The 17,810-nt window shown below is 54.7% G+C and overlaps 3 protein-coding genes across 15 annotated transcripts; 2 read left to right on the forward strand and 1 right to left on the reverse strand.

Moving 5' to 3' along the window:
• Nucleotides 1–60: 60 nt before the first annotated feature.
• On the reverse strand, nt 61–5,877 carry TIRAP (TIR domain containing adaptor protein). 5 transcript variants are annotated; one of them, XM_063355135.1, is made up of 7 exons: nt 5,687–5,877; nt 5,338–5,402; nt 2,036–2,122; nt 1,549–1,663; nt 1,201–1,255; nt 348–947; nt 61–202 (listed from the first exon to the last, which is right to left on the reverse strand). In XM_063355135.1, exons 5-7 carry the CDS (start codon nt 1,205–1,207, stop codon nt 159–161), a joined length of 651 nt encoding a protein of 216 aa, XP_063211205.1. In that variant the 5' UTR covers nt 1,208–1,255; nt 1,549–1,663; nt 2,036–2,122; nt 5,338–5,402; nt 5,687–5,877; the 3' UTR covers nt 61–158. The 5 variants fall into 5 exon arrangements, with proteins under 5 accessions (XP_063211205.1, XP_063211206.1, XP_063211204.1 ...); XM_063355136.1 differs by having other exon boundaries at nt 5,655–5,877; XM_063355134.1 differs by having other exon boundaries at nt 5,534–5,877.
• Nucleotides 2,672–5,323, forward strand: LOC134524874 (cryptochrome-2-like). 3 transcript variants are annotated; one of them, XM_063355129.1, is made up of 10 exons: nt 2,672–2,889; nt 2,964–3,158; nt 3,239–3,357; nt 3,473–3,627; nt 3,719–3,859; nt 3,979–4,146; nt 4,233–4,373; nt 4,456–4,607; nt 4,678–4,862; nt 4,938–5,323. In XM_063355129.1, exons 1-10 carry the CDS (start codon nt 2,684–2,686, stop codon nt 5,012–5,014), a joined length of 1,539 nt encoding a protein of 512 aa, XP_063211199.1. In that variant the 5' UTR covers nt 2,672–2,683; the 3' UTR covers nt 5,015–5,323. The 3 variants fall into 3 exon arrangements, with proteins under 3 accessions (XP_063211199.1, XP_063211198.1, XP_063211201.1); XM_063355128.1 differs by having other exon boundaries at nt 4,678–5,323; XM_063355131.1 differs by lacking the exon at nt 4,938–5,323 and having other exon boundaries at nt 4,701–4,839.
• Nucleotides 5,878–6,054: 177 nt separating the features above from the next.
• On the forward strand, nt 6,055–17,690 carry FAM118B (family with sequence similarity 118 member B). 7 transcript variants are annotated; one of them, XM_063355142.1, is made up of 8 exons: nt 6,577–8,028; nt 10,602–10,679; nt 12,791–13,043; nt 13,411–13,638; nt 14,928–15,056; nt 16,229–16,514; nt 17,059–17,118; nt 17,213–17,690. In XM_063355142.1, the coding sequence occupies exons 1-8, from the start codon at nt 7,874–7,876 to the stop codon at nt 17,224–17,226; spliced, it is 1,203 nt and encodes a 400-aa protein (XP_063211212.1). In that variant the 5' UTR covers nt 6,577–7,873; the 3' UTR covers nt 17,227–17,690. The 7 variants fall into 7 exon arrangements, with proteins under 7 accessions (XP_063211215.1, XP_063211216.1, XP_063211214.1 ...); XM_063355146.1 differs by lacking the exons at nt 6,577–8,028; nt 17,059–17,118; nt 17,213–17,690 and adding exons at nt 6,066–6,088; nt 6,510–6,555 and having other exon boundaries at nt 16,229–17,052; XM_063355147.1 differs by lacking the exon at nt 6,577–8,028 and having other exon boundaries at nt 17,185–17,690.
• The last annotated feature ends 120 nt before the right edge of the window (nt 17,691–17,810 follow it).

The following is a 17,810-nucleotide window of genomic DNA, read 5'->3' on the forward strand; positions in this document are numbered from 1 at the left end:
CAGGCATGGCAGGCTCCACGGGTGCAAGGACCTCCCGGTCTTCGGCTACCAGGGCTGGTGCGAGCAGCTCGGTTTCGTCCCCTCGAGACGTGGACGCATCCGGATCCAGCCGTGGCAGCACCGAAACGCCGCGGGGACTTCTCTGTCGGCTCCCGGCACTAGTCCATCCCGCTGCTGGAGCTCTGGCACAGCTCCTGGAGGTCTGCGGAAGCAGATGAGCCCCATTAACAACCGATTAGTCTAAGAAAAATAATCAACTACTTAAATAAATTTACGGAATCTGGTCCCTTCCCATGGTCTCCACCCCACCAGAGCGACATTCCACCACTGTCCCACGGCATACTCACAGCGCACAACAGTGTCTCTGATCTGCTTGAAGCTCTTCTCCTTCACCGCCATGTAGATGTAGTAGAGGCTGCGCAGCTCCCTGGGATAATCCTTCCGATCCACATCCTTCACCACCGGGATGGTGCGCCCGTTGGCCATTGGAGCTTCGGCCAACGCCTGGTGCATCTGGTACTTGCACCAAGGGTCCCGGAGGAAGCTGGGGGTGATGAGCATGACCCAGCAGTGGCTGTTTTGCACGGCGTCGCATAGCTCTGTCACCACCGCGCTTCCCGGCGTCGCGTCCCGCAGCTGGAGGAAGCAACGGAAGCTTTCGGGTTGCCCCTCCAGGTAGGACACCAGCTCCTCCACCAGCTCCAGGTCCACCTCGCTGTGGCAGATGCAGACATCGTAGCTCTTGGTCCACCGGGCGCTGCCCGAGGCGTTGATGTCCGACACTGAGATGGGTGACGGACAGACGGATCCAGCCAGGCTTGTGCTGGGAGAGGAGCCGGAGCTCTCCGCAGAGGATGAGGAAGGTGAGGATGAAGCAGAGCAGCTAGAGTTGAGGCTGCTTTCCACCGAGCTGGGCTTGGGCTTGTGCAGGAGACGCCTAAACCAGCCTGCGGAGTTGGAAAGACCACGTTTGTCAGGATTCAGCACCCCCGTGGGCTTCCCAAGGGGCTTGTGCGGCACGGCTGGCTCAGTGGGACACCTCCAGATGGGAAGAGCCGGGTGGGATCTCACCCTGGTCCCCCAAAAACCACCCCAGACCCTAAAACCTCAGCTATCCATGGGCACCCCTGTGTTTCGGCAGGGAGGGGACAGAGACAGAGGGTTTATCCCACCCCTGGCATGAACCGAGCCCAGACTCACCGGCCATAGCAGGCACCGTGCTGCTCAGCTGCCGATCGCCGGCATGAAACCTGTCCTGCCAGCAGAAAAAAAGGGATAAAAAAAGAAATTAGGAGTGCAGGAACCGCCCCACGGTGGGTCTCAACCCAGAGAGCTCAGTGGGGTTTATTCCAGGGACACACGCTTGCCTGCAGCCCCAAAAATCACCCCCAGCAGAATTTTCCTTATCCACCTCCCCCAAAATTTGCCGGGAAGGAGCGTTTTGACCTCAAGCAGGGCTGGGAGCAGCGGCTCAAGCAGCCCCTGCCTGTCTCCTGCGCTGTTACCGCCCGTCACCAGCTCATCCCCCCCCCCGGCGGAGACACGCACCTGCAGCGAGCGAGGCCGAGAGCCGACAGGCAGCAGAGCCCCTCATTCCCAGCGGCGCGGAAAGGATCCTGCAGATGAAGTGGGGATCACCGGAGATCGACCAGCTGCTGGCAAACTAAAGATGGATTGGGTGATTCCCAGATCCATGCATCCCCAGCATCCCTTGCCAGCCCACGCCTCGGCATTGTGCTCCCGGCATGGTTTGGGGTGCCCAGACCCTCCCTGCGGGTACCCAGGAGCAACCGCGGCCGCTGTTTTCCGCTGCGTCACCCCTTCCAAAATAAAACACCCCCAGTCACGCTGACATTTTCCCCCCCACCCCGAAAACGGCGCAGGACCATGACAAATGCTGGGAAGACCCCAGCACGCCCGCGGAAACCACACTCCCCACGCAAGCAACCGCTTAGTAATAGCAAAAACTTCAAGCGTGGCTTGAATGACAAGCATGGATGGGGAACGGCAGGGGGGAAAGCTGGGGGATGCCTACCTGGGATGCAGGAATCAGGCACCGGGGCAGGGAAAGGGGATGCATCAGCCCCTGGGTTCAGCAAGGGGGAAGATCTTCTGGGATCACCTGGGTGGGAAAGGAGAGTTTGGCTGCAGCATGTTCACTCTGGAGCCTAATGGGATCCACAGCCAATGGAGAGGCTGGATCCAGCCTCACAGCCTCACCATCTGGGAGGGGTTCCCGATGGAGCGGCCCTGAGATGGAGGGGAGAACAGGGACACCCACCAGCTTCCGCAGGGAGAGAGCAGAGGAGCTGCCGCGTCCCTCTGCAGCCTGCCCCCCGTCCCCCACGAGACCTCCTCACTGCCGGCAGGTCCGGGTCCGCCTGGCCGTGCGGAAGCGCAGGCAGGGGAAGTCAGCCGCGATCCCGCGGGGCCGGGAAGCCAGCCCTCCCCGGGGCCTCCCTCCCACATCCGCCACCAGCCAGGCGTCACCATGCCCAGCCCTCACCAGCAAGCCCGGACCCATTTCCCTCCCTGGTTTTATAACCAGACACCAACAAGTCCATCTCTGCCACTCTCGCTTATTTTTTGAGTTAAATTTACCAAACAAGGTGCTTTTCCCCCCAGAAAAATCCTCCCCCATCTCTCCTTTCCCAGGTCGCATCCCACCAGGACGCCCGGGGCCATGCAGCACAGCTCCATCCACTGGTTTCGGAAAGGTCTCCGGCTGCACGACAACCCAGCGCTGCTGGCGGCAGCTACCGACTGCTGCCGCCTTCATCCCCTCTTCATCCTCGACCCCTCCAGTAGCCGGGTGGGCGCTAACGCCTGGCGGTTCCTCCTCGATGCTCTGCGGGACTTGGATGGGAGACTGCGGGAAATGGGCTCCAGGTGAGTCCCGGTGGGGTCTCGAGGGGGTTCGGTGGGGTCTCGAGGGGGTTCGTGCCCACCCAGCTCCCTGGCAGGCTGTTCGTGGTGCGGGGCTGCCCGGAGGAGGTGTTCCCCCATCTCTTCCATGCCTGGGGGACGACACGGTTGACCTTCGAGGTGGACACCGAACCCTCCGCCCGCCAGCGCGACACCGCTGTGGCCAAGCTGGCGGCCCAGCACGGCGTGGAGGTGGTCCGGGAGGTGTCCCATACCCTCTACGACACTGAAAGGTGGGTGCCTGGCCCCATCCCTCGGGGTACAAGGGGATCAAGCACCGGTATCAAGCATGTCCCTCCATCTCCCACCCCAGAATCCTCGCGTTGAACGATGGCAAAGCTCCCCTGACCTACAAGCGCCTGCAGAGCCTCCTGGCGTCCCTCGGACCCCCCGAGAAGCCAGCCCCGGCGCTCATGCAGGAACATCTCCGAGGTGAGCACAGGGTGGGCTCGGGGGGTTAGAGCACAAAGCTGGGTCAGCATCTCCCTCACTGTTCACCCTGGAGCGGAGTGATGATGTCACACCCCCACCATACATGGTGCCCCAGGCTGCTGCACCCCGTGCCAGGTCAGCCATGACATCGACTATGGGGTCCCCACCTTGGAGGAGCTGGGCCAGGACCCCACCAAGGTGGGTCCTCACCTCTACCCCGGCGGGGAGACAGCGGCGCTCGCCCGGCTCGATGTGCACATGGAGAGGACGGTCAGTGCTCGGTGCCCATCACCCTAATTTCAGGGCTGCTTTGCATCCCCCTCATCCCAAAACATGACGCCGCTGTGTGTCCCCAACCCAGGCCTGGGTGTGTGGCTTCAAGAAGCCCGAGACGGAGCCCACCTCGCTGAGCCCCAGCACCACCGTCCTCAGCCCCTACCTCAAATTCGGCTGCCTGTCGGTTCGCACCTTCTGGTGGCGGCTGGACGAGGTCTACCAAGGGGTGAGGTGGGAATTTTGGGGTGGGTGGGAAGAGGGTGAGCCAGAGGGACCCTGCAGAAGGGGTGGGGGGCTGGAGAAGATAGCCTCGGCCGGTGGGGCTGATCCTGCCTTTGCCGGCAGCGCAAGCACTCCCAGCCCCCCGTCTCCTTGCACGGGCAGCTCCTCTGGAGGGAGTTTTTCTACACCGCCAGTGCCAGCATCCCAAATTTTGACCGGATGGTCGGCAACCCCGTCTGCCTGCAGGTCGACTGGGATGACAACCCCCAGCATCTCCGCGCCTGGAGGGAGGTATTTCCCTTGGGGATAAGCCCCAAATCCTCTGACCCCCTTAAAAACATCCCCCTGCCCCGTCTAACCCCAATGCCCCGCACCAGGGCCAGACAGGCTACCCCTTCATCGATGCCATCATGACCCAGCTGCGTTCCGAGGGCTGGATCCACCACCTTGCTCGGCACGCCGTTGCCTGCTTCCTCACCCGTGGGGACCTCTGGGTCTCCTGGGAAGAGGGGCTGAAGGTCAGGAGGCCTCCCCAGACACCCACTGGCACCCACCGGGCTCCTGGGGACCTGGTCCCCATGCCGCCGTGGTGTCCCACAGGTCTTTGAGGAGCTCCTGCTAGATGCAGACTGGTCCCTCAACGCCGGCAACTGGCTGTGGCTGTCAGGAAGTGCCTTCTTCCACCGATATTTCCATGTCTACTCGCCCATCGCATTCGGCAAGAAGACTGATCGGGACGGGGCATACATTCGGTAGGCGCAAAACCCGAAGCCCTGTGAAATAGGGGGTGGCCTCCCTGGTGGCTGTAACCCCTCGCCGTAGAAAATACCTTCCCATCCTCAAAGATTTCCCCGCTGAGTACATCTACGAGCCCTGGAAGGCGCCACGGTCCGTGCAGGAGCGGGCAGGCTGCCTGGTGGGCACACACTACCCCCGGCCCATCGTGGAGCACAGAGCGGCAAGCGAGAGGAACATGGGGCGCATGAAGGCAGCCCGTGGACAGAGAGGTAACGAATCCCCCCAAAAGCACCAAGCTCCCTCCACTGCCCTGCTGCCACCCCGGCTGCATTCCTCTCCTCCAGGTACCAAGCGGGAGCCACCAGCCGGCCCTTCGTCAGCCAAATCACAAAGGAAAAAGCCCAAGGTCGAACAGCGCTGAGCCTCCCGGGGACCCCCAGGCAGCTGTCAGCCGTGGGTCAGGCACCACTTGTCCCGTTTTGACACATTTTGCTCAACTGCCTCCCTTAATTAATCCCTTCCCCTCTCCCACCCTGGGGCTGATGACTTTGCTGCTGCCACCACCCCAAAAATCAACTCCCCAAACAAGGACGTGCCCCGAAGGCAAACACCACCCCAAGTCCCCAAGGGGCAACACCCCACCGGATCGACCTCCACCCCTGCCTTAGCTAGAACATAATCATTATTAAAGGCAGCAGAGTAATTAAGAAAGCACAGCTTGATTCACAACGCGCCTTGACCCACCAGAAGCAGCACCGCGTTGAAATCCCCTGGCTACGGTGTCACCTGGCCAGCCACCATGGAGAAGCCTGCGGAGAGTATCAAGGAAACAGCGTGAGGATAGGGCGAGCATAAGGCAGGGTCCAAGCCAACCCCTTGAACGCCAAGAAAGGCATTCAGGTGAGAAAATAAGGCCATTTCTGTCCCTAATTACACCCACCATCAACACTGTTTATTTATGGCGCCAACACAAAGCAATGCACAACGACCCTGAAAGCCAGAAAACAGCTTCTCTTCTTGAAGTGCTCTGAATATACCCAAACGCCTTCACATGGAATTACCACAGCCCGACGAGGCCAAGCATTGCTCTTACTCGCTCACAGGGCCAGAGACATCGTTGCAGGGGCATAAGCCCAAGCAGAGAGGCCGCTCGAGGAAGGCAGGCCCCAGGGGTACACAGGGCGCAATCAGGCTCCCTGGAAGAGAAAGAGAGCGGGCCCCCGGCCTCTCACACCGCCACTGACAGGCGCCCGCCGCGCAAACCTCCCCCGCCGCGCACAGGCCCGGAGTGCTGGGCGCATGCGCACACCGCCTTTTATATCCCCGGCAAGTATCGCGAGAACAGAGACGAACTCTCGCGCAAGCGCGCGTCCTTCCCCCGCCTCCTCGGCGCGGAAGCGAGATAGTCCCGCCCCTTCCCCTACGAGCCAATGAGAGGGCGGGGCGGAAGGGGGGCGGGCCAATCCCTTCCCGTGGGTCGGGCGCGCGGCGCCAGGTGCGTGCGGGGTGGTGGCGGGCGGGAGGGGGGAGGAGGAGGAGGAGGAGGAGGGGGGCGTTGCCATGGTGACGGCGGGCCGGGGTCGCGCGCGCCCCTGGCCGCCATGAGGGGAGCGCCGAGGGCCCGCGATGGCGGCGGGCGCTGCGCCCGCACGGAGGGGGCTCTGCGGGGCTGCCCGGGGGGCGAGGGGGCCCGGGCTGAGCCCGAGAGGGGGCGAGGGGGCGAGGGGGCTGGGGGTGAGCCCCAGGGGGTTGGGGGGGGCCGCCTCATGGCGGGGGAGACCCTGAGGCCCAGCCTCCCCTCAGCGGCGCCGCTCTGCGAAGTGCCTTCCCTCTTAAAAAGCCGCCGTCTTGGGCGGTTTTACCCTCTCGGCCTCCTCGCTGCCTGCTGAAGTACCGTGTTCTTGCTTTTCCCTCAGGTTTAGAGTGAGAGGGGGCGAGGAGGGGGAGCAGCAGAGAGGAGAGGTAAGGCCTCGAGCTGCCGGGCATCCCTGAAGGTGTGAAACCCCCCACCCCCGGCAGCATGTCCGGCCTGCTTTGCTTTCCAGAAATGCTCTTGGAAAGCCAGCCCTGCTCCTGCTTGCGGGCTGTCCTGCAGCCTCATCTGCTGGGCTTTAAATTGGGCAGACCGAAGCCCACCTGGCGCCTGTCAGGCAATCCGGGCTCCGTAGTGAGTTTGTTGGGATGCAGACCTCTTCCAGCCTTCCCTGTGTCGCTCCCTCTCGTTTTTCCCGAAGCCAGTGGGAGCCCGAAGCACGTGGAGAATCACAGCATTGAATAAAAACCTCTGATGTATTTTAACTCGCATCTGAGGAGGTTGAATCTTGTGTTCATAACACCGGTGCGAATAGAGGCAGGGCTTGTTTTCCTCGCGCCACTGGTTCCCGTTATTGCTGAAGCCTGTCGCTCTCTAGGACGGTTTTGAGGAGCTGTGCGGGCCTGCTCCAATTGCGGCTCCCACGTGGAGGGACAGATCTTGGGAATCGGCCAGGGAACAACCCATTAACATCCTTTCAGATTCTTCTAGCAGAAACGTAGAGGATTTTAAACCGTAACATAACGTTTGTGTTATCCCAACACCTTAAAGCGACTTAATTTAAAAAGGAGATCTGAATTACGCCCTCACTGGTAGTCATTCTTCTCAGCACTCAAAGAAGCTAAAAATAATTTATGAGCAATGAATTTGTATTTGCTTCTTTACATAATTTGGTGGGGCTGTTCCAGAGGAGCCCCTCTTCCAGCACTGAGCTGGATGCATGCAGTTTTTCCTTTCCTTAAACCTTAAATGTTCAGATGTAGCTTTACTTGTCTGTTAGCTGCTGAGCGTGGGGACAGTCAAAGGATGTCCGCAGTGACATCCTCCTCTCCTTCGGTGGAAAAAGCATCTAAATTTCCTGGGGTGGTTCTGCAGGCTGGGGTCTGACGTTGACTGAGCGGTGTAGTCGCGTTTTGTAGACTTATGGCAAAGTTTTTGTAAATATACACTCAGTGTGAGCCTCAGCGTTAATTTGGCGCGTGCTTTGTTTAGGCGTTCGGTTGTAGCTGGGATACATCTTTGTATTTCAGGCATTTTTGCAGCAGTGTCTTCTTTATATTACATATGGAATTGTTGTGGTTAGGTTTATTCAGTGCTGGCAACTTAGGGCATCATTTAAAGATAACGATTCCTCGCTGAAATCTGTACCTCGAGGGCTTTAGCATAAATTAACTGATTTCTTCTGGGAAGGAGAATGCTGCAAACCTTTGCAGGGACTCTATAAGCTTAGTGCCACTAATAAAGGTGATGAGAGACTACACTGTGACAGGAGGACGGGGTAGCCGAGCCAAGAACCCGCGGAGTTTGATGTTTACGCTCTCTCCAGCTCCCTGTAGTCTAAATAGCTGGAAAGTTCCCGACGTCTCGAGGAGGAGGAGGACTGGAGAGACGCTTCTTACCTTGTAAGTGCCCGTCGCTCCCTCTCCTTCGTGGCACCCGCGTTCACGGCATGGCCCAGTCCTGCGGGGTCCCCTCGGTGCTTTTTTCCCTGCGGCAGTGGTGCCACGCTCTGAGGTAATGCTATTTCATGTCAGTTACCTCGGCCGTGCCGGCGTGATCTGTCCCCCTGGAGAGCAGACCTTCTCCCCAGGCCTAAAATCTGGAGGTTTAGATTTCTTGGCTGAATGTCCAAGATCGTGTTCTTAAGAGAAATAAGCACTTTTTTTTGAGACAGAATTATTTATGATGACATTATTTCTGACTTGTTATTTTTTTTCCTTTTTGGCTATCTGCATTAAATAGAAATGAAGGTTGAAGTTCCTGATGTTATACAACCATTTCTTGGTAACTGCATTTATAAAAGGTGTTTTTTCCGAAGTTCAAAATTACTTTTGAACTGTCCTTAGTGCTTTAGAGACACTTTTGTCTTTAAGAGGCACTTAAAAATTGAATTAATGGCTCCATTTCTGCTGTTTAAAGAACGCAAATAGAAGCAGTGCTCAGGCAGGTGAACAAGCAAAACTTGGGAAGGCCTAGGAAGGAGTTTATAAACAGGCTTGATATTTGAGACTTAGCTGATAACTCGCAACCTAAAGGCAATATAAACTTAAATTAGATCTGTAAACGAAGCTGGTGGAGAAACTGGGGAAGGTTTGACCTTGGGCTGTTAGGTGCCTTGGAGGGAGTTGAGAGCAGATCTGGACAGTAGCAGGGGTTCAGCGTGTTGCTTTACAGTCTTCTTAAATATTCCAGTTAACGAAGGTTACGTGCTTTTGTCCCTAGCTCATCTAAATTACAATTTGGCTGGCTTTGCAGCAGCAGCCCATTCTTTCAAAAGAATCGGCTAATCCAAAATGAGAGATCTTACCCTACTGGAAAGAAAAAAAGGAGGTTTTTTTCCCCCCCTTCTTGTTTTCCATCCTGACTGTGCTTGGCTGTGTTCACTCTGGGCGAGTTTGATGTTACTGCCTGACTGATCATGTGTCCGGTGGGTCCTCCTGCCTCCCCGAGAGACATCCCTTCGGAGGAGTTGGTGTTTTTCCAGTGGTTTAACTCCCCAAAATGCTTCACCTTATGGCCTGATGCTTGGAGGCGTTCGGGGGGCACGAGTCCGCAGAGGTTCGTTGTCAGAACAGCATCGAACTACTGTCGGGTTCGACAGTGGGTTGGGAAAATACAGGGTACAACGTTCAAAAGGGTGTGCGGTGGAGAAGGCTCGGGGCCCTGCAAGCGCAGAGGGTGTAAAACCGGGAGGAGCAAGCAGTCGGCGGGAGCAAAATGCATTTGAAACTTTTATCCAAAATCTGGGCTCTACAGTAAAATAAAAATCTAGTTATTTGAGGGGCAACACATGCTAAGTGGTGTTTCAGGAGACAGGTTGTTAAAACCAGCTTTCTGAGGTGTTGTAATATTATTATATTATTGTTATAATAATTTATTATCATTATTATTATTGTGATGATAAGTAGAAAGTTTTCAGAAGTGGTCAGAAATGAGAGAGTGGCAGGCATACTGTATCTGAGCGTCTGCGGGAGTCGGTGTGCCCTGTTTTCATCATCCAGCATTGAAAGATGATGGTTGCCCGAATTATTGGGACCGTTCCTTAAATGCTCCCTGCCAACATTTGCAGCGTAGCTAAGGTTTCCACCTATAAAAGTTTCACCTGCCAGTGCTGCTGCTTTGCTGCAGTGAAGCAATCGCAGGCATCTCATCTGTACGACAAATGCTGAGATGTCACCGAGGCTGCGAAGCCTCTAAAGAACTGTGATTTTGGGCCAGCAGCTCTTGCACGGCTTTTCCTTTTGGCAAAAGCATGCCTAGCAGAATTTTTGCTGGACTCTTCATTACAATTGGCAAGAAAAAATGGACAAGGGTGAACAGTTCTGTCTGCTTTCTTTCCCTTTTGATAGTCTTATTTTGGAGAGGCAGAGTGGGAGAGGACCATGTGCTGGCAGACCTTTGGTATTTTATGGCATGGGCTGTTGATAGAGTTCTCAGACATCAAACTTTTAAGGTCATATCTCACCGCGTGTAGACGTATGGCGGGCTGGGTAATCCTTCTCTCATCACCGGAGAATGAAACGCTCCCCATGGCTTTTTGTAGCCAACAGAAATCTTTTTGTCTTTCTTCCCTCCCGCTGTTTTCCCAAGGTTTGCCGACAGGCATCGCCTTGGAAGGGGGGAGCGCGCCTGCTCCAAGGTATGGGCTTGGGGGCAAAAATGAACGGCCAAGGCGAAATGAAGGGTCTGGCAAACAGTGGGCTGCCAGTGGCGACTGCAACCCGGTTTTGAACAAAACAGCCTTACGATTTTATTGAGCTTCATTGTAAAGGAAGTTACGGATGTGTCTGTGAGCCGCGGGGCAAAGTTCAGAAACAAAAAAGTGCAATTCTCAGCCCGAAGGTGATCTCATAAAGATAACAAACCCCAGTATTTATCCACCCGGGAAGAGCTGGCTCGACAAAATCCTGTGGTCTGTTCCACGTCGTATTGCATATATGTAGTGACTTTGCTTGTGGTGATTTGTCTACTATAGAAACTGGATGGCTTCTACGGTGAGCCTGGGTAAAGAAACATTGTTGGAAGATGGAATGCCACCTGCAAAAAAGCCCAGGTAAATTTAATTATACTCCAGTGAATTTCTTCTCATAAGAGCTTTTCCCTAACCTTGCATTGTTCTTTAAAGAGCATGACACTTGGCACCAAGCCCCAGCAGTCGTTTCGGCTGCTGATCCAAGAAAAGCGCACTGTCTCTAGCCGTGCCCTGTAACTAGTATTTTCCTGCGGTGCGTGGAACAAAGACCTTAACACCCTGAATGTACTTTATTGCGGTGTGTTTTTTTAACCCCTCAGCCAGGATGCGTGGCTGCAGAGAAAGCTGGTTTTTCCTGCGCTGTCTCCGTGGTTTTTGTCGGTGTTAACCCTAGCTCAGGTCCTGTCCACACAGAGCGTCACGCCAGGTGCGGTGGTCGTGCTACTTTGCTTCAGTTGGACACCGGTTCCCGGGAGGACAGGCAATTACTCAAATTAGTATGATTTTGCTGCATGTAAAGGCTAAATAATTCCACTCTGGAGGCTCCCTGTACTAATTAGTAGGTCGTCTTACAGTTTTTCAAGCTGAGCATGATGCCAACTTGGGACATACCCACCCTTCTTTCCAGTCAGGGCTGGTACTGTGGCTGCTGCAATAGCATGGACTCAGGTATTAAGGCATCGCCGTCTGCAAATGAGAAGCTAATTCTTCTAGGGAGTTGTCTTCCACTAATCTGATTTATTTACAAGTTGTGGAGGGCTGGAGAATAGTTCCTGTCAGGGAGCCCTGGTCTCAAGGTTGGTCCAGTGACCGTGGAAAGAGGAGAAAAGGGGCTGGGAGATTACTTTTCCCTTGCTCAGGATATCAGGGTAGAAAACAATGTATTTATCAGCGTGGGAACAGAATGCCTCTTTCGGAGCTGTCGCATAGAAAGTTAGGGCTTGTGTATTTGTTATTCTTTTGGATTTCAGTCCCTAGGTTTCTGGCTGTGTTTTTATACTGGCTCATTAGCACGAATACTAGCTTATTCTTTGCATGTGAGGCTTGCAGTCCCAAAATTAAAGCCCATTTATCGCCACTAACAGTGAAGACCTCGTAAAAGGGTTAACTCGTCTGTTTTCATAGGCAATAGCAGAGGGAAGGCAAAGCTTCATCTGTGTGATGTCGGTTTCCTTTCCCCTTCTTGCTAAATATCACGTGTTTGCAGATAAAAAACATTCCTTCCAAATGAGCTGCCTCCCCGGGCTGCTGCTTCCATCCCCTGGGAAGCTGCAGCCGGTCCCCTCCTTCAGAAAAGCAGCTTGACACGGGGCAAGGCATGATGGGGAGAAGCACATCTACTTAATAAATAATGAATATCACATTTAAAAGCGCTGTGCAGGTGTAAAGCTAGGAAAATAAGGACGAGGGGAGGAGGAAGAAGGAGAATACAGCCACGCGGCTGTTGGATGAGACTTCCTATCATCTGGGCTTCCAAAAGATTGGCTTCGAAGATCCCATTTATGTTGCAGGCGTAACAGGGAAGGGATTTCTGGTCCTGCTGAGTGGTCGTCTCAGCAAAGAGGGGCTGGGGGGTGGGAAGGTCCTCTCCAGGGCAGAGCTGGCAGGAAGCCTTCGCTTCCTTCCTTTTGTGCTGGGATCAATGGGGCTGCTGTCTTCAGGCCCCCGTTCGGCACCTTATTTAAACCAGGAGCAGTCACGGTGGTGGTTACTCCCCGCGTGGGGGTCCGATGCGTGCTTTGTCTCAGTCCGTATAGACTATGTATGTGTCTCTACAGACATCGATAACATTCTCCATAGTGCTCACCATACCTTTTCCACCATCTCCAGCCTTTCTGCTAGCTTCCAGGTAACTATGATTAACAAGACCTCCCTTATTCCAAATTTTAACTGAATTAGCTTCGCTTCGGAAGTATTCCTGGGCGCTTTTGACTTCCCCAGTAACGGTCTCGATCGCCAAAGATGTTGTAATGACGTACCTTGTAATTGTGGGCATTTGTGATGCTGATCCCTGTCTTTAAGGGATACCGAGCTGCTCCTCCCATCCTCTGTTTATCAGAGGACCCTAACGGACATGTTGATTCGAAATGTAGGCAGAGGGTACCTCCCTTGTCCTCGGTCTGCATGTGCCACCACCCGAGACATCCTTCCGTTGGTGATGGTACCAGCTGTGCTACTTTCTCCTCTTGCAGGAAGCTGTTGCCAAGCCTCAAAACCAAGAAGCCTCAGGAACTGGTTTTGGTGATCGGGACAGGAATCAGTGCAGCAGTTGCTCCCCAGGTCCCAGCGCTGAAGTCTTGGAAGGGGTTAATCCAGGCCCTCCTGGATGCTGCTATTGACTTTGATCTCCTGGAAGATGAAGAGAGCAAACGGTTTCAAAAGTGTCTCCATGAAGACAAGAACTTGGTTCACGTTGCCCACGACCTCATCCAGAAGCTGTCTCCGGTGAGTGCGCTTGTAGCACTGTACGTAAATATTCGGTGCTCGGCCCCGAGCGTAGGATTTGGCTTTTGGAAATAGCCAAATTTGGTTCTCCGGCGTGTCTCCATCTCCAATGATTCCTCTATCTACAAGGAGCCCCAAGTGCCAGGGGCCTTGGAGACATAACTCTGCCGGGGACACCGGCTTTTGGGTATTTCACTGGGAGTATGCTGGGAGCGGGGGGGAATATCCGCCTCAATGCAGCACGTGCTCTGTGTTTGCCTTGCAAGGCCCTGCGGCTTTGCGGAGGTCTTTGAGAATTACGTGGGTCGTTTAGCATGAAGCATTAAAAGAAGCCTGACTCTGATCTTAATCTGTCTTCCCTTCTCAGCGCACAAGCAACGTTCGCTCAACCTTTTTCAAAGACTGTTTATACGAGGTGTTTGATGACCTGGAATCTAAAATGGAAGATTCTGGGAAGCAGCTGCTTCAGTCCGTGCTTCACTTGATGGAAAACGGGGCACTTGTGTTAACCACAAACTTCGATAACCTGCTGGAACTGTACGCAGCACACCAGGGGAAGCATCTGGAGTCTCTTGACCTCACTGATGAAAAGAAGGTAAACGATGATGATTTTTTTTTTTGTTTTAAATATCAGTGCTGAGCTGGGACGGGACAGCGGCTGCTGTGGGATGTGCCCTCACGCCCGTGTAAGGGGATTGCGCTGTTCATAGTAATCTAAATGACGTTAGACAAACTCCGAGCAGAGGCTCTGACCATTTGGGGCAGTCAGCAGAGGAATGAAGACAGATGCTAGTTTCTGAAACGCTGTGCTTGCTGGCTGGCATCCATTGCTCGGGAGGAGCCCTTAAGCCCGGTATTTCTTTGATCTCTGTCCTTGAAACCTCTGGCTTGGCCTTGCTGAAGTACCGCAAGCCCTCGCTTCCACATAAGGCTTGGGGTGATGTTTTTAACCGACACAGGGAACTCCGTGCGAGACGCAAAGCTGGCTTTTCTATTTTTATAACCTGCTGCGGAGTGCTTTTCTGTGACAGAGCGTTTTCGGGGCTGCAGCCTTGAAGGCTTCCCCCTGGCCCCGCTTCCTCTTTCTGAAAATGGCTGGGTGGCTCCTGCCGGGTTACTCGCCTGCTCCGGCTTCTTCTGCCGTGCGTTTGGATTCGTAGCTGCTCGCTTCACGCAAGCTTCCCTCATTCTGCCCCAGGCGGGCAGAAAATCAGACTGTGAAACCCTGAGCTCTTCGCCATCTGCCCACCTCCTCTTGCCGCCCTGGGTTTTACTGGTGGAGAGCATCTCGTCCTTCTGTTTGCTTGTTAAACACGCGCCACGTGTAGGTCTCTTTCCATTCTGACTCATTTCTGTGCTTCACGTTTCCTGCATGACCTCTTAATCTGCATGGCTGCAAGATGTACTTACAGTGTTACGAATAAGCATTCTAATTATTGCAAGCTTAAATGAGCTAAGGTCTGCAGGAGTAAACCGAGAGCCTTGGAAGTGGCTTTCTGAAATGAAGCTCAGCTGTCGAGCTTCCCCAGATCTTCTGAGAGCCAAGAGGGGCCAAGAAATAAAACTCTGTAGGCTAGAGAAACATGCTGACATAATTTTTCCACCGTTTTCCCCTTTTTTCTGCTGAGTTCAGTGAATTGATTCAGTCTCTTCCCATTGCATTCACCGTTCAGCCGAAGTGCTGAGCCAAACAAGCGCCGTAGGATGTAACCGTGGGCCGTGATGTAGAGGCTGGTGGACTCATGACCTCTTGAGGAGATAAGACGGAACACGAGGAAGAAGCTGCCTCTCTGAAACGCTTCCCCACCGCCGTGTTTCCAACAGCGCCGTGGACGCTAACGCGATGCGCTCGCTAACATTTCCGGAGGGGTTTGTTTTGCGCAGGTGCTGGAGTGGGCGCAGGAGAAGAGGAAGCTTAGTGTCCTGCACATCCATGGCGTTTACACCAACCCCAGCGGCATAGTGCTCCACCCGGCCGGCTACCAGAACGTGCTGCGCAACACGGAGGTCATGGTGAGGCAGGGGGTGCTTTGGGGTCCCATACGCTGTGTATGTACATCTCGCGCTTCCCTGGCAAGCCCGGACGTTAACCAGGCAGGGACTCGGCTGCGTTTAAAGACTGGGCTTCGTGCAGGGTGGTGGGAGAAACCTGACTTTTGTGAGATAGAAGAGGAGGGATGGATTCTCTAGAAGCATAGAATCGTTTCGGTTGGGAGGGACCTTTAAGATCGTTGGGTCCAACCATCAACCTGATAGTGCCTAACACTAACCCATGTCCCTCAGCACCACATCTACCCGTCGTTGAAATCCCTCCAGGGATGGTGACTCCACCACTGCCCCGGGCAGCCCGTTCCAATGCTTGACAACCCTTTCGGGGAAGAATTTTTTCCTAATATCCATCCTAAACCTTCCCTGGCACAACTTGAGGCCGTTTCCTCTTGTCCTATCACCTGTTCTTTGGGAGAAGAGCCTGACCCCCCCCGGCTACCCCCTCCTTTCAGTGAGCTGTAGAGAGTGAGAAGGTCTCCCCTCGGCCTCCTTCGCTCCAGGCTGAACACCCCCAGCTCCCCCAGCCGCTCCTCACAGGACTTGTGCTCCAGACCCCTCACCAGCTCCGTCGCCCTTCTCTGGACACGCTCCAGCCCCTCAACGTCTTTTTTGTGGTGAGGGGCCCAAAACTGGACACAGCCCTCGAGGTGGGGCCTCCTCAGTGCCCAGTACAGGGGGACCGTCACTGCCCCACTCCTGCTGGCCACACTATTGCTGATACAGGCCAGGGTGCTGTTGGTCGCCTTGGCCACCTGGGCACACTGCTGGCTCATATTCAGCCGGCTGTTGACCAACACGCCCAGGTCCTTTTCCGCCGGGCAGCTCTCCCAAGCCTGGAGCGTCCACGGGGTTGTTGTGACCCAAGTGCAGGACCCAGCACTTGGCCTTGGTGAACATCACACCATTGGCCTCGGCCCGTCGATCCGGCCTGTCCCGATCCCTCTGCAGAGCCTTCCCACCCTCCAGCAGGTCGACGCTCCCGCTGAGCTGCAAAACCACCTCAGCACGCTTGTGTTGAGGACGATTGAGTGATGACCCTCCTGCAGAGTCTCATCAGCGATAAGGCAGGTGCTCTCTCTTGTGCCTTGGGAAGGTAAAGCTTGCCTTGACTAAGAACATCTTTCCCTTTTTTAAAGCGGGAGATTCAGAAGCTGTATGAAAATAAGTCATTCCTGTTCTTGGGCTGTGGTTGGACTGTTGATGACACCACGTTTCAGGCCCTGTTTTTAGAGGCTGTGAAGCACAAGTCAGACCTGGAGCACTTCATGCTCGTACGGAGGGGAGACGTGGATGAATTTAAGAAGCTCCGTGAGAACATGCTGGACAAAGGGATTAAAGTGATTTCCTACGGGGATGAATACGCCGACTTGCCCGAGTACTTTGAGAGGCTGACGAGCGAGATCGCCATGCGGGGTCGAACAGGTACCGGGGTTACGGGCTGTGCGGGGTGGCGGTCTGCGTACGGCCACCGCTCGGGGATCCTGTCATCCGCAACGCGGTTCTCGACTGTCACCGTGGCCTTTGGAGTGTAGGCAGCGTTAATAGCCCCCGTTCCCTGTGCTATATTTATTATTCCTTAAGCTTTTCTTTTGTTACCCCCCAAAAATTGTCTGCAAGCGTAGCTGAATTTGGGGTTTGTGTGTGTTCTTAAACAGCTCTGCAGCTTCCCACCCATCCAAACATTATTTATCAGCTGCACTTGTTTATTCCCTTTCTTGTGAAAGGGTATTTCAACCTCCCTGACTTTCGTGCTGCTCAGCCTGAGCTAATGCTTTAACATACAAGAGATCTTGCTAATAAATCATAAAAATGGGGAAAAGAAGGGAGCTTGGCTAGCCAGAGCCTCGCTGGCGTGTGTTTGGAGGGTAAAACCCAGCCGGCAGCGCTGGCTGTTCGCGCCGGGGCTCCCTGTGCCTGCGCAGCCCCCTCGGTGCTGTGCGTCCACCCGCTCCTCGCCCTCTCCTAGGTGTGCCCAAGGAGGGACAACAGCTCAACGGCTCCGCCGCTGCCCACCCCGAGATAAAAGGTAAAGACTCTCCCGAGCGGCTTCGCCCTTTCCAGCCCCTTTGGGACTCCCCGGGATCCCAGGCAGGTTTTGCAGAGCCTTTGCTTCCCCGCAGGATGCAGCACCTGAGCACCAGCCTGGCCCCAGGACCTGTGCCGCAGCCCGGGACTCCCCAGGACCGACCTAAAGCAGAGCCGGCAGCTCCCGGGGAGGCCCGCGCGGTTTAAGGCCCGTCTCGGGGAAGATGGAAGCCCGCTGCCTTCCAGCTGCTGCCTTCCAGCTGCTGCCCACACGCACCCAGAGCCGGGACACTTCAGGCAGGAGCCCGAGCCTCCTCGGAGAGACGCCCGGTTTAACGTAGTAATTATCTTTTTATCACAGTTTGCACGCCTGGGGAGCGCGGTCTCCCTGCAGGAGCTGCAGCCTCCTCTAATTTCATACTTAGTGCTTTTTGTATTCTGTACTTTCGATTAAAAACATGAAACTTGAGCGGGTTTTTTTTTTTGTTTTGTTTTTTTTTTACTTGAAGCTCTAGTTTTCTAGTCCTGTCTTTATACTGTACAGTATTTTGTATGTTGAAGCTTGTATTAAAGGCCTGTTCACTTCACTTTTGGCTGGTGTGTGATTTACACGCCCGAGGAAACAGCTCCTGGCTGGGGGCAAGGTATTTATACACAGAGAACAAATTATGAAGTTTATTTTATATAAATTAT

This window comes from Chroicocephalus ridibundus, chromosome 18, assembly GCF_963924245.1.
Source record: "Chroicocephalus ridibundus chromosome 18, bChrRid1.1, whole genome shotgun sequence".
Classification (NCBI taxonomy): Eukaryota; Metazoa; Chordata; class Aves; order Charadriiformes; family Laridae; genus Chroicocephalus; species Chroicocephalus ridibundus.

Bases quoted from the DNA above. Each gene is read 5' to 3' on its own strand.
- LOC134524874 (XM_063355128.1), top strand. From the start codon at position 2,684: ATGCAGCACAGCTCCATCCACTGGTTTCGGAAAGGTCTCCGGCTGCAC. The intron at 3,159-3,238 runs GTGGGTGCCTGG...CTCCCACCCCAG, and splicing joins ACCCTCTACGACACTGAAAG to AATCCTCGCGTTGAACGATG. The intron at 4,608-4,677 runs GTAGGCGCAAAA...CCCTCGCCGTAG, and splicing joins CGGGACGGGGCATACATTCG to AAAATACCTTCCCATCCTCA.
- FAM118B (XM_063355141.1), top strand. From the start codon at position 7,874: ATGAGAGACTACACTGTGACAGGAGGACGGGGTAGCCGAGCCAAGAAC. The intron at 10,680-12,790 runs GTAAATTTAATT...CTCCTCTTGCAG, and splicing joins CCACCTGCAAAAAAGCCCAG to GAAGCTGTTGCCAAGCCTCA. The intron at 15,057-16,228 runs GTGAGGCAGGGG...CCTTTTTTAAAG, and splicing joins TGCGCAACACGGAGGTCATG to CGGGAGATTCAGAAGCTGTA.
- TIRAP (XM_063355135.1), bottom strand. The intron at 203-347 runs GTGAGTATGCCG...CTGCTTCCGCAG, and splicing joins CAGAGACACTGTTGTGCGCT to ACCTCCAGGAGCTGTGCCAG.